Source organism: Dipodomys ordii, unplaced genomic scaffold, assembly GCF_000151885.1.
Source record: "Dipodomys ordii isolate 6190 unplaced genomic scaffold, Dord_2.0 Scaffold95, whole genome shotgun sequence".
In the NCBI taxonomy this organism is placed as follows: Eukaryota; Metazoa; Chordata; class Mammalia; order Rodentia; family Heteromyidae; genus Dipodomys; species Dipodomys ordii.
The window spans coordinates 4024371-4042157 of record NW_012267311.1 but is presented as its reverse complement, the minus strand read 5'-3'; the positions used below and the strand labels follow the sequence as shown (position 1 = coordinate 4042157).

At 37.8% G+C, this 17787-nt stretch overlaps 1 protein-coding gene across 1 annotated transcript in view; it reads right to left on the bottom strand.

Annotated features, from left to right (window-relative positions):
* LOC105993341 (phospholipid-transporting ATPase FetA-like) overlaps positions 1 to 17787 on the bottom strand; it is a 72030-nt gene that overhangs the window by 43813 nt on the left and 10430 nt on the right. Inside the window, exons 4-9 of the mRNA XM_013026575.1 lie at positions 11686 to 11738; positions 10809 to 10922; positions 9859 to 9957; positions 8362 to 8423; positions 1521 to 1593; positions 1100 to 1170 (exon numbers count right to left, since the gene is read on the bottom strand). Of these exons, the coding sequence (XP_012882029.1) occupies positions 1100 to 1170; positions 1521 to 1593; positions 8362 to 8423; positions 9859 to 9957; positions 10809 to 10922; positions 11686 to 11738 (472 nt within the window). The remainder of the gene's footprint in view (positions 1 to 1099; positions 1171 to 1520; positions 1594 to 8361; positions 8424 to 9858; positions 9958 to 10808; positions 10923 to 11685; positions 11739 to 17787) is intronic.

The window sequence follows — 17787 nt, the reverse complement described above, 5'->3', positions numbered from 1 at the left end:
CAAGAGATTATGAAGTTATCACAAAGATACCTTTCAAGTATAAAAATTCAAAGCTGGGGGCTGAGAAGGTGGCTCAGTGGTAGAGCACTTGCCTTGCATGCATGAGGCCCTGGGTTCAATTCCTCAGCACCACATAAGCAAAAAGAAAAAAGCCGGAAGTGGCGCTGTGGCTCAAGTGATAGAGCGCTAGCCTTGAGCTGAAGAGCTAAGGGACAGCTCCCAGGCCCAGAGTTCAGGCCCCACGACCGGACCCCCCCCCAAAAAAAAAGAAAGAAAAATTCAAAGCTGGGCACCAGTGGCTCACACCTATAATCCTAGCTACTTAGGAGGCTGAGATCTGAGGATGGCATTTCAAAGACAGCTGGGGCAGAAAAGTCTCCATGAGACTTTTATCTCCATTACCACTCAGAAAAAGCTGGAAGTGGCACTGTGGCTCAAGTGGTATAGTACTAGCCTTGAGCACAAAGAGGATCAGAGACAATGCCCAGGCCCTGAGTTCAAGCCTCACAGCCCACAAAAAAAAAAAAAAAACCTTCAAGAACAAAAGCAGATGTCAGGGGATAGTGGCTCCTACTTATAATCTGACCTAATCAGGAGGCTGAGATCTGAGGATGAAGTTCAAGGCCACCCTCGGCAGACAAATCTTAGAAACTCTTACCTCCAATTAACCAGCAAAAATAGAAGTGGAGGTATGGCTCAAGTGGTAGAGTGCCAGTGCCAGCCAGGAGTGAAAAAGCCAAGGGAGGTGTGAGGACCTGAGTTCAAGCTCCAGTATTGGTGCATGTACACATGTGTGTACATACACATAAGCACACAGATATAGAGGGCTGCTTTACAAAGTGTCTCCAGTTTAGGGTTGGAGAATATGGAGTTTATTGCCTAGATTCTATACACAGTGAATGTTCAAGTATTGCTGCCAAGAGCTTAGCCAGGATCAAGATTTCTGTCTTTTCTCATTCATATATTTCTAGGTTTTCTTGGCTTATGTAGTATCACCTCCACCTGAGAAGAAAGTTAATTCCTTGCATAATGCTCTTCCTTCTGTGAGATACCACTCTAAGTTAGCTAAATTGTCTTAATGAAATATTAGACATCTTACCCATCCAGCTCTGTTGTTTCAATATATGTCAGACTGAATGGTTCACTGCTAGAGAGTAACAGTAAATCTGCCTGTAATTAGAAAAGTCAGGAGAGAAAAGCCAAAGGCAGGCTTAACATAACAGTGTGACAAAAACAGTCCCTCAGAAACAGATGCCAACCCTGAGAATTTTATAGACATATTCTTTGTCTAGGATTCAACATTGCTATCAAACACCCTTTGCCAAAGCTTCTCACATTTTGCCTGTAGCTTTGGTAAGAGATAGACAAGAATAGTCTTCTCACCTAAGGAACTCTTGGTCTCCAATGTGAAGTGAGGAAAATGAAGGTTACCAAGAGCAGTAGAGTTAAAAATGCTACAAGGGTTCCTGATCCCCACTCAATCCAAAAAAGAAAAGGTTACAGCCAGAGCAGGCACTCACCGTAACTTGCTCATTATTTTTTAGTTTTATTATATCTCCCACTTGGATATTCTTCCATTTTTCCTCTTCTATCCTGTAAGAAAATAATATTTGAATATCTGCTTGAGAATTTCCCCAAAGCTTTGACAATAAACATAAAACAAAATGAAGAGAAAAGCTTGAGATGAATGGGCTTGAGGTTTATGAGGCCCAAACTGATGTGTGATGAACTCTTTCTGCAGTCAAGAGTGGGCCCATTTCTCTTGACTTCATGCTATAAGGGTTTCCCAGGGTCCCTCCCTTCTCTTCCCTTCCCTTTCCCCTCTCTCATTTTCTTTTCCCCTCTCCCCTTTCCCTTTCCTTTCCCCTTCTCCTACACTTTCCCCTTCCTTTCCCTTCCCATTCTCCCTTCATTTCCCCCTCCTTTCTCCTCAATTGTGGATTGAACCTAGGGCCTTGCACAGACTAGGAAAATGCTTTAACTCATGTCCCCAGCCCCAAATAGTTTTTGATTGACTACTTGAGCCATATCTCCAGCTCTAAAGTCACTCTTTGATTTAGTGATTTTGATAGTTCTGAAGAATAATAGCCATGTCTTGATTTTGTTTTGATCAGACATTTTTATACTTTGCCAGGTTCTCTAGAATACTAACTCCCAGCAAAATATGAAGAGAAAGCAAGACTAAAAGAGTCTGGTTCTTTCTGGTTATTTTTAAAGTTTATATTTAATTACATTGAAGAGCAGTGAAACTATTACCAATTTGTTCCTGGACTTTACAACAACCATATGTCCTAGATAGGATGGCGCAGAATTTTCCTACTGACTTAATTTTATATAGATGATACCTTGTGGGATTCTATACCACATTAGCACTTTTCATTCTATAAATATTTGGAAATACTATCTAAAATAAAGCCAACATTCTTTCAAATGTAAGGCTATATTTGTTATAAATTAAGGAGGTAGAAAATTCCAGAATAGTTAGTGTGCTTTAAAGCTTTTCTTGCCCTGGATGGGAAGAGGATTGCCAATTTAAAAAAAAAATCTCATAACTTCAGTTTTACTTTGTCTTTCCAGAGGGAAAGAAGCCTTATAATCTTAAGAGGCAATGTATTGGAATTAAGAACCTTTCATAAAGCCAAGGCCTTTAAAGAGAAATGCCATTAGTGAAAGGGTAATATAAACTATAAATCAAACCAAGATAGGCAAGACAGTTTGCCTATCCTAATCTGGAGCACTGGGAACCAGTGAGTGGAAGACCCATTCCTGGGCATCAGAACTTCAAGCAATATAGGATTCACATTTATATTTCTAAATTTGGTCCTGGCAGGTGTGTCACCATTTGAAACCTGGAAGAAGCAAACATAAATCCCTCAAGCCTTAAGCCAGATGCAAGTGGTGCATACCTATAATCCTATTATTCACTAGTCTGAAATCTAAGGATCACAGGTCAAAGCCAGCTAGGGTAGGAAAGCCAAAAAACTCTTATATCCAGTTAACCACCAAAAAGCTGAAAGTGGAGCTGTGGCTGAGGTGGTAGGGCACTAGCCTTGAGTAAAGAGAAGCTTGGGCACAGTGCCCAGGCCCTGAGTTCAAGGCCCAGGACATACAGGCACAAAAAACAAACACACATAGAGCTTCCCTATGACCTAGCAATCCCCTTTTGGGCATTTACCCAAACAATCACAAACAAGGCCATACTAAAGCTACCAGCACAACTATGTTTATCACAGCATTATTCACTATAGCTAAGATATGGAACCGATTCAGATGCCCCTCAGTAGATGAACAGATCAAGAAAATGTAATATATATATATGCGCGTTGGAATTCTATGTCTCTATCAGAAAGAATAACATCGCCCCATTTGTTAGGAAATGGAAAGACTTGGGAAAAAATCATATTAAGTGAAGTAAGCCAGGCCCAAAGAAACATAGGTCCCATGGTTTCCCTTATTTGCAATAACTAGTATATATGTAGGACAAGCAGAAAAGGCCAAAAGCTATGTACATATGACCATATAAGATGATGCTAAGTGAAATGAACCTCAAGATAGGGACACAAGAAGTTTTATCTTTCTTACTGTTGTTTTTAATGTACTTATAATGTACTATGTGATTTTTTTATTTCTTTTTTTTCTCACTGTTTTTTTAAATTGTGAAAATACCATACAGAGGGGTTACAATTACATGGGCAAGATAATGAGTACATTTGTTATCAAGTATTGTTGCCTCCTCCTTTGTTTCCCCCTCCCATCCCTTCCTATCTTCCCCCCCTTCCTCACCCCTCAACTCCCTCCCCGCCCCCTTCCCCTCCCCTTGCCAAAGTTGTAAAGTTGATTTTTTCAACATAACAATTTTTATTTATTTTTATTTATTTTTTTGTAGTCCAGTCGTGGGGCCTGAACTCTGGGCCTGGGCGCTGTCCCTCAGCTCTTCAGCTCAAGGCTAGCGCTCTACCACTTGAGCCACAGTGCCACTTCTGGCTTTTTTCTTTTTGCTTATGTGTTGCTGAGGAATCGAACCCAGGGCCTCAGGCATGCAAGGCAAGCACTCTACCACTGAGCCACCTTCCCAGTCCCATGATTTTTATTTCTTTTGTATGTTTTTCCCCCATGGTATAACCCCTGTTCACTGTATTTGATCCTGGTGCCCTGCATCTGTATATACATTTTTCTAATTTGGGGAGGGGAGGAGAAATAACAAAATGCTGAAACAAGGATCCAGGTTGACCCATTGTAACAATGACATATACAAGACACTATGTTGAAAACGAACTTTACAACTTCTGGGGGCAGAGGGCGGGAGGAGTTGGGGAGGGAAAAGATGGTAGGGGAAAAACAAAGGAGGGGTAACAATGCTCAATAGGAAATGTACTCATTGCCTTACTCGTGTAATTGTAACCCTTCTGTATAGTATCTTTACACTAAAAATATATTTAAAAAACAAAAAAAACTCAGGCAACTTAGATTCTCCTAGAGAAAGCTCCTCTAAAGATAGGCTTATAAAGAAAATTATTGAGAATGAACTGAGTATGGTTATTTATGCCTGTAATCCTAACACACAGGAAGATGAGGCAGAAGAATCATGAATTTGCAGCCACCTGGGCCACATGGCAAGACTGGAAAGATGGCAGATTACACAGTCATATCACATTTGTAGGTCTCCATGAACTACTAATAAATACAAAGGGGGCTACAAAGAAAGGTGGGCAAGTTAGTAAACTAAGGAGGGCACTAGACAATGGCAAGAGAAAAAATTTAAATATGATTGATCACGGATTTATAAGAGAAATAATAGAAAACAAAACTGCTTGCATAGTGGCTGTACCTCTGTCACAGCACAGAAAAGAGGGAGTCAGGTACTTCCTGGTGACTGCCAGATCCTTAAGATTACTACTCAGCCCAGTCAAATGTAACTGCCCACATGGGACTTCTAGTAATGTGAGGTGACCAAAGGCCCACACACCTGGGACAAGTTAAGAGTTGGGGAAAAAATACTCACCTATGTCTCTGGTGTATCATGGTAGAAAATAAGCCAGGTACATTTCCCTGTGATCTTCAGTCATTCCTGTGTCTGTTAGACCCCAAAGATCACCGCTTAGCTCAGTGAGTGCAATAAACACAGCTGCCCCTGAGGGACTTGGCAAATGAGCTGATCAAAGACTTGTGTACCTGGTACCAGTCTGGGATTGGAAAGAAAACATTTGGCATCTGTGCTTCTGATAGAGAATAGGAGAGAGGAGGCAGAGTACATGTCTCTATGATTAGCATATTTGACCTGTGACCAACAGACCCAAAAGAACTTACTACAACCTAGCACATACAAGTAATACAGCTGTGCACAAGAGACTTTTAGCAGAGTGGGACCTGCTCCACATTACCTCAGAAGTTAACCCCTGTCTAATCCTCAATCAACCAAATCAGGGTCAAGAGCAGGGATGTAAACATAACAGAAGAACTGCAGTCAAAAAGCTAAAGACCGGAGATTAGAGAAGAACATCCATATAATGGTAGAGTCAAACAGACATACATTCTTCTCCTTAGCAAGGAAGATATACTGACTTTCTACCTGTATGTACAGGTACATATACACACTAAAAAACAAGGATTAGCTAAAATTATAGGACTCATATTCAGTAATGTAATTGGAGAAAACCTCCAAATCCTATACCCTTCCAAGTATAGGAGGCCTTTAAGGCCAGAATAGAAGCTATGCAGGGCATATTATAGTTAAAATATTGCATATAGAGAACAAGAAAAGCATATTGAAAGCTGAAAAGGAAGAGTCAAGAAACCTAAAATGTTAAGCCCTTCATAATAAAAGTAGAGTTCTCAATAAAAACCTTAAAAATAAAGGAGGGCATGTAATGATACATTTCAAGCACTAAAAAAATCCCTGTCAACTTAGATTACTCTATCCAGAAAAGTTATCATTCATAACTGAGGAGAAATAAAAACCACGAAAGCTGGGTGCTGATGGTTCATGACTATATTCCTAGCTACTTAGGAAGCTGAGATCTGAGGATTGAAGTTTGAAGTCAGTCCAGGAAGAAAAGTCTTTTATCTCCAATTAACCACTAAAAAGTCAGAAACAGAGCATGTCTAGAGTGGTAGAGTGCTAACCTTGAACAAAAAAATCCCAGGATACTGTTCAGACTTTGAGTTCAAGCCCTAGGACACACATGTATGTATGCATGCACACACACACAGCCTACAGAAGATAAATGGTCATAAAATTTATGACAAGGCACTATGTTGAAAATGAACTTTACAACTTGGGAGGAGCTGGGGAGGGAAGGGATGGTAGGGAAAAACAAAATAGGGGATAACAATGCTCAAAAGGAAATATACTCATTACCTTACTCATGTAACTGTACCCCTTCTGTACAGTATCTTTACAATAAAAAGATATATTAAATGTTTTAAAGCAGCACTACATAAGAATCCTATAGGAATCCTATACACAGTAGAAGAAGATACCATATCCATAAAAATATAGGAAAAGATAAATTACACATGACAGATAAATAATCAAATGAAGATCAGGAAAGAATCAAACACTACAAAAATAACAAAATAGCAAGAATTACTACATACTTTTCAATACTAACATTTAATATCACAGGCCTCAATTCTCTAAAGGAATAGAATGGAGAGTTGTATTAAAAAGCATGATCTTTTGCTATAGAAGCAAAAAAGAGACGATAACAATGTGTATCATTAATATATTCTACTTCAGGCTAATACCAACTAAATTTGGTATATTGTAAACTACAGTATTGCAGTTTTGCTCTGATGTAACACCATTCCCTCTGCTTTTTTATGCTAACACTGCCATAGATATATATATGAAAGTTAAAAAAACCACTAGAAAATACATGATCTAATTTGTGCCTTCAAGAAACTCATCTTACAGATAAAAACAAACATTGGCTTAGGGTAAAAGGATAGAAAAAGATCTTCAAAGTAAATGGACCCCCCCCAAAAGCAGAGAGGAATATCTACACTCACAGCTAATAAAGTAGACTTCAATTCATTTGGCAGCAATTCTCTAGCTTTGTCATTTCTTTTTATTTTTATTTACCATCCTTTAAAAATCATAACTGACATTTTTGGTGTCTTGTGTTGTGTCTAAACAATTCATAACACTTGAGGACAATCACTATGAATTACAATCAGTAGACACAATGAATAGCAGGGTTAGATGACAAAGAACTTCAGGCGATAGAATTAGATGATAAAAACTATAGCTACTAGATGTTCTACAAGGTTACCATAAGAAAAACTGGACTTCAATCTTGAATTCTTTCAGGTTTGAACTTTCTTTTATGTTCATTTTGATATTTAAAAGATTATTCAACTTATTGAAGTTACAAATGAAAAGCACAAATGAAACAAGGTTTGCGCATTCTTGCATTCATGCTGCTGTTCACTTTGATCACTCTTTCTCTCACACAATCTCTATCCATTGAAGTTTTCCCATCCCTTAAGGCCTGTTCAGACATTACCTCCTCGAGAAAGTCTTCCTTAGATCCTTTTGCCAGCTATGATTTCTATAATAATTTGCTATGGTTTTATAATATAGTCTATATTTTCCTTGTACAGAAATATGCCTGTTTTCTTCTAGTCTTGTCAACACTTTAGATAGCTACAACCAAACACCACAACATTGTTAACATGAATACCGTCTTTGGATTTTTAACAAGAAAGATGACCCAATCAAAGGCTACAGGAGAATGCCCTGTAAGCCATGTCAGAATCCACTGATATTCTAAAGACAAATGTTTCCACACGACTACAATTGTAACAATCACTTCTATGTTAATATCATGCTATAATATATTAATTTCTTTAACATGTTATTTCATTTATTTATTTATTTTTTGGATCCGGTCATGGGGCCTGAACTCTGGGCCTGGGCGCTGTCCCTCAGCTCTTCAGCTCAAGGCTAGCGCTTTACCACTTGAGCCACAGCACCACTTCCGGCTTTTTTCTTTTTGCTTATGTGGTGCACTCTACCACTGAGCCACCTTCCCAGCCCATGTTATTTAATTTTTATTTCCACAAACATTCTCTAAGGTAGAGAGTATTATTCCACTTTTAGAAAAGAGGCTTAGAGACATCTGTAGTAGCATGGCAGTTGAGGGCATGCTAGATAACATCAATAAACAAACTTTTAGAGCACGAATGAGACCCTGAGTTCAATCCCCAGCACCAAAAAATTAAATAGAAACAAATTCTTCTATGACCAATCTAAGGTTCTTTTCATTGCCTTGAACTACCTTTCCTAAGGACTGAGTATATTAAACTTTAACAATGATGACCTTCTTGTCCAAAACTAATCTACTTAAAATGACTTACCTGCCATTCACCAGCAGTAGAACAGAACGATTGTTAACTTGGTGGTCACTTTGATGCCTTTTCTAAAATCATATAAGAAAAATGTTTAGAAAATAGCAAATTACATATAGAATTCACAGTTTTTGAAGTATTATCCATTGTTGTTCTATTTCTTCATATATCTCCTACTCCTTACTCCAAAGCCCTTCAGCCATTAAAACTAGAACAAGAAACTGTTAAAATAAAACAAAAAGTAAGAAAAAGAACCCAGGGAGAAGAAAAAAAGACAAAAAAAAAAAAAAGCTTGATGCCAAACACTAAAACCAAAGCCCAGGGGCATGAAAACAAATAAGTATGTCAAAGACTCAGAAGACAGAGTAAACAATGATGACAGGACAAGTGAAGTTGCCTAGTATTGGCAAGCATATTCTGACTCCAGTGCCAACTTGTTACAGGTGTATAGAAGTTTATGTAGTGGATATAGAGTGGAAAGAGGCCAATATCCAAAGACCAAATAGCAGGAGAACAAATACAGAATATGTTCTAATGGCAGGATTCACATAAATTTTCTCCTTTCCGGTGAGGTAAAAGGCAAGAATAAAAAAGGGGATGGAATATACGGAATGGTCACAATTCTGAATTGTGCCAACATTAATATGAAAGAAACTGAATTCAGAACAAGAAGAGTAGATGCATTGCCCTGAATGGGTTCTTATTGGAAAAAATGAGGAAAGGGGTATGCATAAAGTTCTGAGCAAAATGAATTCAGAAATATATGAAATTAACCCTATAAAGAAATAAAATGTCAGTTTTGCATATTTGAGTTGTGACTGAAATTTAAAACTATGCAACCTATTGAGTTAAAGAACTGGAGACATACTGTCCTATAAAACTTTGGTCTAAAAATTTATCTTAGCAAAATTAGAAGGACTATTTTGGGGAATTACAAAGGTTGGTTTCTCAAATAATCTATTACTTAACTCACTGTCAAAGGCCAGTTTCTCTTTTTCACACCAGGAAAAAAGTAAGCCTCTGTATATGTTACACAGCTTTCTGAAAACAAACGGCTCCTAGTTGTACATGCCGAATACAACTGATAGCCAAAAATGGTGATAGGAGAGTGTTGGAGGGAAGAAGAGACACAAGAAGAATAATAGAAGAAAGAAGGAAGATGGACAAAGCAAAGAAGGGATATAAAACTAGAGAAAGGGGAGAAAAGAAAGAAGGACGATGACATAGCTAGAAGCTAAAAGCAGGGTTAAAGACTAGTTTTTTTTTTAAAGGAATGGAAAGAGCCCTGGAGTAGTACCAGGAGGACAGACAGAAGCTCTGCACCACCCCTTTTGGGCCATGCATGAACCACCAGTCTTGGTCCACTGGCAGTTACATATCCCTCTGACAAGGATAGAAAAATATGTTTCTATCCAGTACTTCTTTGCACAAGATAGTTCTGGGAAGACTTCTTGTTCACAGCCCGACTATTAGGTATAGTGTGGGAAGCCCAAGAAGCCAGTTCACCAGATCATCGATGGCATCTTTCACTCCTGTTATAGACAGCACCATCACTAGTGGTATCACTGTTGTATACCATGCCAAAGCAGAAATCTCAGGAATTAACTGTGAGAGAGAAAGAGAAAAAATTTAATCAGAAGACTTAAAAACTTAAAGGACTGATCATAATAAGTCCCACCATCCTACTTGTTTTTCACTGCTTTACCTTTCCTATAACCACTCCCTCACTCCAAATATAAGTAAACATTTCTTAAGGAAGGGTAAAGAAGAAAAAGCTGTAAGTTTACCTATCTAAGCTCCACTATCTTAGTCCTGATGGAGAAGATTCTTTTCTTCCCTAATAATGAAAGGTACTGGAGGTAGTACAGTAAGAGTGGATGTGACAGTCAGGTATGATGGTTATGTCTGTAATCCCAGAAATTGGGGAAATCAGGCAGGAGGCTGAGTTCAAGGTTACTCTGAGCTACACAGGCCCAGTCTCAAATGAGTAGCTGTAGGAAAATCACATATTTCCCAAACTCCTAAAACACAGGGGAGGTGAAATGATTGGTCCTCCTCTCTCAATTTGGCCTACCCTTCTTTACTTGTGTCACTCTCTCATATTTCAAAGTATTATACACCCCTAGTACTCTTAATATATCAATTTCCTGTCATGGAGGTTAGGATGACGAAAAGCAGTCTCAGTTGGGGTGGTGAAGAGTTCTGTAGCTTCCTATGGATCAACCTGAACCATGGTCATATATAATCATGTTGAGGAGCGCCCTTTCTTTGTGATTTGAGGACTTTGTCTCCTTCCACTTACAAAGGCATTGATTCATACTTGCTAATCCTGACCTTGCTTCTCTAGAGGACTAGCCTGAGACTCTGGCCATCCATTTGCCTGTGTCTAAAGAGAGAAGATATTTCTCAGTTAATAGGCTTATTATATAACCTGAAATTGTCCTTGGGGAAAATACCTGTAGAAATAGCAAAATGAGGAAATAGGCATTTGCAAGTCTCTGGAACTGTTCAAATAGGTTCAGAGGCAGGAAGTTAAAGACATTATATTTCGATGTCTTGATGGCATTGTTCTGTGAGTAAACAAACAACAATAACAACAAAACCCACCAAAGTTCAAAGACAGATAAAAAACTGGATTGATCTATATTTATTAATATTCGGTTATATATAGTATGATAGTATGATGGGAAAATGGGCAGCTTATTGTTAAGTAAAAATGATGATGGATATAATCTTTTTAGAGGGGAATCTAATATATGTTATAATTATAATATATAATAATAATAATAATATTTAATATATTTTCCTTTTAGCCTAGCCAACTCATTAACAGGGAATTCTCATAGTATATATGAATACAAATGTGTTACACTACGTGTAAAATGGTATTTATTCAGGGCTATTTATCCTAGAAAAACATTGGAGACATTTTGAATATTCATCAATAGAAGGCTAGTTAGTTTAAGGTTTATTGATACGATGGAAAACAATTCTGTTATTGAGTAAAGTAGGTCTACATGAATTGTTATAAATGTTGAAGTGGAAAAGGATAATTGTGGAACTATATTTTCAGCTATGTAAGAAAAAGCTGTAGCATTTCTTTCCTAAAGCTTACATATAATCCTAAAATCTGAGACATAATCTCCCTTGAGATTAGGGCACTGTAGTAATTTTGGTTCTGAGCCCTCATTGCACCAATTTTGTATGCTTAAAAGAAAGAAAAAATTATATGGTAGTGTCTACAACTATAATGAATTTTGTTTACTCAACAAAGGGGAATGTCATAGGAAAATATTACCACCCTTCTAAAATAGCTACATGTAGGATACTCACAGGATATCCATAAAGAGTGTTGAGTTCTCTGTTGTTGGCCTGTAGAAATCGCCCTTTTGAAAGGAAAAGAGAGGAATAACAAGAAAGATGTTCCTCTTCAGTCAGCCTGGATGTTAGCTGCCAGTGAAGACTTTATTAGTTTATCATACTTTCTTACTGAAAAAATCTCTTTGAAAATGTTTCTTTTCTCTTTATTTAAATAATCAGTGTAGATAAAGGAACTCCTCAAGTATTACAACTTTCTGGAAGGAATAAGTACTTCATTAATGAATACCTCAAGAGTACTTATAACATACCAATAACAGACAAAAACACAACAACAAAAAAATTACAAGCTAATCTCTTTGATAAACATAGATACAAAAGTTCTCAAAATATTTTTCCAAACATATTAAAATTGAATTCAATCACACATTTAAAAGATCATATACTGTAAGTTGACTTTATTCCAGGAATTCAAGGATGGTTTCAAAATACATAAATCAAATGTAATACAGGACAGAGCAAAAATTACATGGTCATCTGAAAAAGTCTTTGACAAAATTCAATATGTTTTTTTAAATAAAACATCTGAACAAACTAAGAATAGAAAGAATGTACCTCAACATAATAAAGGTCATATATGACAAACATATAGCTGAATACACTAAATGGGGAAAAATGGAAATCATTTTTGCTGAAGTAAAAAATAAGTCAGGTTACAGCAAAAGCAGGAATGTTGAAAAAGGTGGTTAAAGCTTCGCTTTTTATAATCATCTAAAAAAAGAAACTAAACATGTAAGAGAGAAAAAAAGACAAGTTTAAGAAAAGAAAGTAGCCAGTCATATCCATGAATATTATTGTCATATTATGTAATAAAGATTAACTCATAATCCTCTGCACTTATAAATACTCTGACAAAAGACTAGAGTGACTAAGTGTTCCCCATTATTTCTTACTTCAAAAGTTTTTCCTTTGAAATAAATATCTGGTTATTTTTTTGCTCAGGGTTAGTGCCACAGCTCCATTTCTCTCTTTTTTGGTACTTAAATGGAAGTAAGAGTATCATGGGATTTCCTATGTGGGCTGGCGTTTAATCACAATCCTCAGCCTCTGAGGATTTGGTTATTCTATTGTGAAACAGGAAGGAAGGAAGGATGGAAGGAAGGAAGGAAGGCAGGCAGGCAGGCCCACCCTCCCCCCACCCCCTTTCCCCTTAAGACAAGTCTTTCTATGTAGTTCAGGGTAGCTGTTCACCCTAGGTGCTGAGATTACAGCCATGCAACAACATTCTCAGATTATTATTTTTCTGCTTCTTTAAACATTTCTCTATCCTACTGTTTAAGGTCCTGGATTTAATAAAGATTTGTTGAAGTGAAAGATGCTTTATATATAACATGGGTTCTACTGAATTGAGGTCAGGTCCTGTGCAAACTTCTCCAGTGGAAGATAATCACCTTCCTACCTATGGGAAGATTCATATAATTATAGAGTTACAATGAAGATGTCCAACATGGCTGAGAGTGTATGTACAGTGCAGTGTCAAAAGGGTCTGAAGAGAAAGTTGACTTAAGTCATGACAGTCCTTGAGTTGTCCAGCTCTCCTATCTCCACTATCCTGTCTTTGTCCCACTATGCCTAGAACCTCATTGATTCTTATGTCCAAGTTCAAGAAGAACTAGACTATAATTGTTAAAAGATCAGGTCCTAAAGCAAATGAAAAGTCACAAAGCAAAAAAAAAAAAATCGACTTAATTAACAGGGCCCCATTAAAAAAACTGGTTTGGGTGGCATAACTCAGGACATGCTGACACTGGTGTCCAGGTTGGTTTAAGTTTTCTTTTTTTTTTTTGGTCCAGTCGTGGGGCCTGAACTCTGGGCCTGGGCGCTGTCCCTCAGCTCTTCAGCTCAAGGCTAGCGCTTTACCACTTGAACCACAGCGCCACTTCCGGCTTTTTTTCTTTTTGCTTATGTGATGCTGAGGAATCGAACCCAGGGCCTCAGGCATGCAAGGCAAGCACTGTACCACTGAGCCACCTTCCCAGCCTTTGGTTTAAGTTTTCTAAAATAACATAATTCTAGAAACTAGTTCCAGAAACTTTAATGTCTGTTTTTTAATCACATGTTGAAATACAACTTATATAGCATACAACCCACCTATTTAAAATGTATATTTCACCTTGACCTGATGGCTCTCACCTGTAATCGTAGCTACTCAGGAGGCTGAGATCTAAGGATTGCTGTTTGAAGCCAGCCTGGACAGGAAAGTTCATAAGACCCTTATCTCTAATTAGTCAACTAAATGCTGGAAATAGAGCTGTGGCTCAAGTGGTAGAACACTAGCCTTGAGCAAAATGACAGCTTGGGACAGTGCCCAAGCCCTGAGTTCAAGCCTTAGAATCTGAACAACAATAAAACAAAATGTATGTTTCAGTGAGTTTTCATAATTTCACAGAGCTGTAGAACCTAAATGACTATTTTTTGTGTGTTTATTTGAAAGTTCTGAGAGCCTTCTATTTTAAGGCCCTAATACCACTTTTTGCTCCATATATTTCAATATATATGCCTTTCTCCCTTTTCTTTTTTTCCCCTTCCTATCCTCCTTTCCTTTTAGTTTGTCCAACCCTTTTTCCTTTTATGCTAATACTATTTTCTTAGTGATTTAAAAAATTACTTAAAGTAATGTATAAATAGACTTTTACTCCTTTCTCTCACAGAAACCACTGTTAACAGATTGCCATATATCCTTTAAGTTCTTCCTTTCCAGAGTCATATACACTAATATGTGTGTGTTTGTGTATAAATCTTATGTATATATCTTATCACATGTTGTTTTTTTTCTTTTCACACTATGTATTAGAAATCTTTCCATGCCAGAACATGCAGGTCTGTCTTACCCTTTTGCATTATTACTTTTTGCATTATTCAACTGTCTCTCAATAATAGATAATAATTACTATTGTGTTGTCATGTTGGTGGAGACAATAATGATATTTATAGAAATATATAGATGGTAAGGGGGAGGGAGGGAAAATGGAAAAAAATAGTTTTGTAAACTCTGCAGAATATATCCTTTTACTCTATAGGATTCTATGTGTTTATCAAAGTCCAGAATTGGCAATTCCATAGAAATACAAAATGAGTTTGTGATTGCTAGGGCTGAGTAAAAATAGGAATTTGGAGTGATTGCTATTGGAGATGGGAGTGATGATAAGGTTCTAAAGATAAATTATGGAAAAGTTGCACAGCTCTGTGAACATATTAAAATTCACTGAGCTATGTATAAGTGAATTTTGTGGCATGTGAATTGTATCTCAATGCAGTTAGGGTTTTTTGCTTTAAGCCACAGAAGCTAAGCATTGTAGGACTTTTATTTTTTCTTTTTGTCAGTCATGGGTCTTGAACTCTGGGCCTGGGCACTGTCCCAGAGCTCTTCAGCTCAAGGCTTTACCACTTGAGTCACAGCACCACTTCTGGTATTCTGGTGGTTAATTGGAGATAAGAGTCTCACGGACATTCCTGCCCAACCTGGCTTGGAACAGCAATCCTCAGATCTCAGCCTCCAGAATAGCTAGGATTACAGGCGTGAGCCAGGGGCGCCTGGCTGCAGTATTAGAATTTAAGAATTTAGGGAATTAATTGTTGGTGAAGGACTCCTACTTATCCATAAAGATAGAAATAGGATAATTAGAAATGTAGGGGATTGGTATAGAGATATGAAAAACATAATGTCTGGCACTGAGACAAGTTGTATACATAGCACAGCAGGGGGGAAATCTGACAGAGGTCAGAAACAAGATTATCAAGTCAGGTGAGTAATATCAGACTAATGATCTTATATTTTATCTAGCAGTTGACAAGGAATCCTAGAAATACATTAAGGAGGCAAAAATGTGATAACAATGGAATTTCAGAAAGACTATGATAAATTTACAATGGAACAAACTGTAGATATAAGAACCACTTAAGGGCTGGAAAGATGGCTCAGTGGCAGAGCGCTTGCCTTGCATGCATGAGGCCCTGAGTTCGATTCCTCAGCACCACATAAGCAAAAAGAAAAAAAAAAGCCAGAAGTGGCGCTGTGGCTCAAGTGGTAGAGCACTAGCCTTGAGCTGAAGAGCTGAGGGACAGTGCCCAGGCCCAGAGTTCAGGCCCCACGACCGGACCCCTCCCCCCCCCAAAAAAAAGAACCACTTAAAAGATTGCTATAAGTTGATATACTTAAAATGATGAAAACCTGACCAATGAGGTAATAGGGAATAAAGAGAGACCACAAACAGCAGTTCAATGTCAGCCTCCCAAGTAGCTAGGATTATAGGTGTGAAAGACCAGTGCTAGACTGATAGGCTGGTAGTTTGATTGGCAGGATGATCAGTCTACTTATCTGTCATATTCACAGGAACATGTGTGTGTGAGCAAGCACACACACACATGCATGCACTCACACACTTTTTAGAAGCAATAGTAAGAGTCCACCTACCAACTCCATCTTGTTTGTTTTCAGTTTGGCTTTCAAATACAGACATTGAAGGGTAGTTCCAACTATAATTCCATGGAATTACTGTAAAGGAAATAAAAAGATTTGGAATTTCTCATGTTGATACTGTTTTAAGTATATGCTTAAAAAACTTGGGGCTGGGATGTAGCTCAGTGATAAAATGCTTGCCTAGCAAGTGCAATGCCCTGTGTGCAAGCTCTTATACCAAAAAAGAAAAGATAAAAAGAAACATGGAACTTGACCTCTGAAATCTGAAATAATCTATTCCTAATCCACATATGCTATATTTTAGAATTTACTTCATTTAATCTCATAATAAAGATGTTTCCAAAACTTGAAAAACAGATTTCACTTTCTGGCAATCAAGTTGATGACCTGAAATTTACGAGTAGATAAAAGATATTACTAGGTAGTCTTTTAATGTAATTCTAGGTTTACACCTTTGGTTATTTTTGAATTGACTATTGTATAACTCTGTAAGGTAGAGATTAACAGTACATTTTAATCTAGTAAAGATATTTTATGTCTGGCCAGGCACGGGTGGCTCACGCCTGTAATCCTAACCACTCAGGAGGCTGAGATCTGGAGGATCACAGTTCAAAGCCAAGCAGGGCAGGAAAGTCCATGAGACTCTTATCTCCAATAAACCACCAGAAAACCAGAAGTGGTGCTATGGCTCAAGTGGTAGAGCGCTCACCTTGAGCTGAAGAGTTTAAGGACAGTGCTCAGGCCCAGAGTTCAAGCCCCACAACTGACAAAAAGAAAAAAGAATATTTTATGTCTGATGGAAAAGATAACTTCAAAGTTTATGACTTATTATATTTTAGGATATTAGTTTCATATACATAATTGGGAAATCTCAACATTTCTTTATTGACTGCAAACACTCCTAAATTTTCATTTGAACTGTTCCTAATATCTTCTTAGCTCCTAAGTTAATTAAATAAAACTTTTTTTGTGTGTTTTTTTTTGTTTTGTTTTTGTCAGTCATGGGGCCTGAACTCTGGACCTGGGCGCTGTCCCTCAGCTCTTCAGCTCAAGGCTAGTGCTCTACCACTTGAGCTACAGTGCCACTTCCGGCTTTTTTCTGCTTATGTGGTGCTAAGGAATCGAACCCAGAGCCTCATGCATGCAAGGCAAGCATCCTACCATTGAGCCACCTTCCCAGCCCCAAATAAAACTTTTTGATACCTGTGTTTTTCATGTGAAAATCATGTTTTTAACCCTTTGAAAATTGTATTTTGTCACTTCCGGTGAGTCTGCCATGCAAACAAGTCTTTTTCTTTTTTTCCTTTTTGTCTGTCTGTTATGCTTTGAATATGCAATGTCCCCTATAAACTCATGCATTGAATGCTTGGTTTCCAGTTAGTGGTGATATTTTGAGAGGTTCTGGGAAGTTTAGGAAATATACCTATTTAGAGGAAGAAGGTTGCTGAGGACAACATCAGCCTCTGAAGATGATGAACAATCCCCAGTCCCTTCCTTGCTCATTGTTTCACCATGAGCTGAAGATCCTCCTTCACCACTTGCTCCCACCACCTTATTTTCTACCTACATGCATGGAGCCAAGGAACTGTAGACTGAATCCTCTGAGACCATGAACCAAAGTAACCTTCCTCATTGAA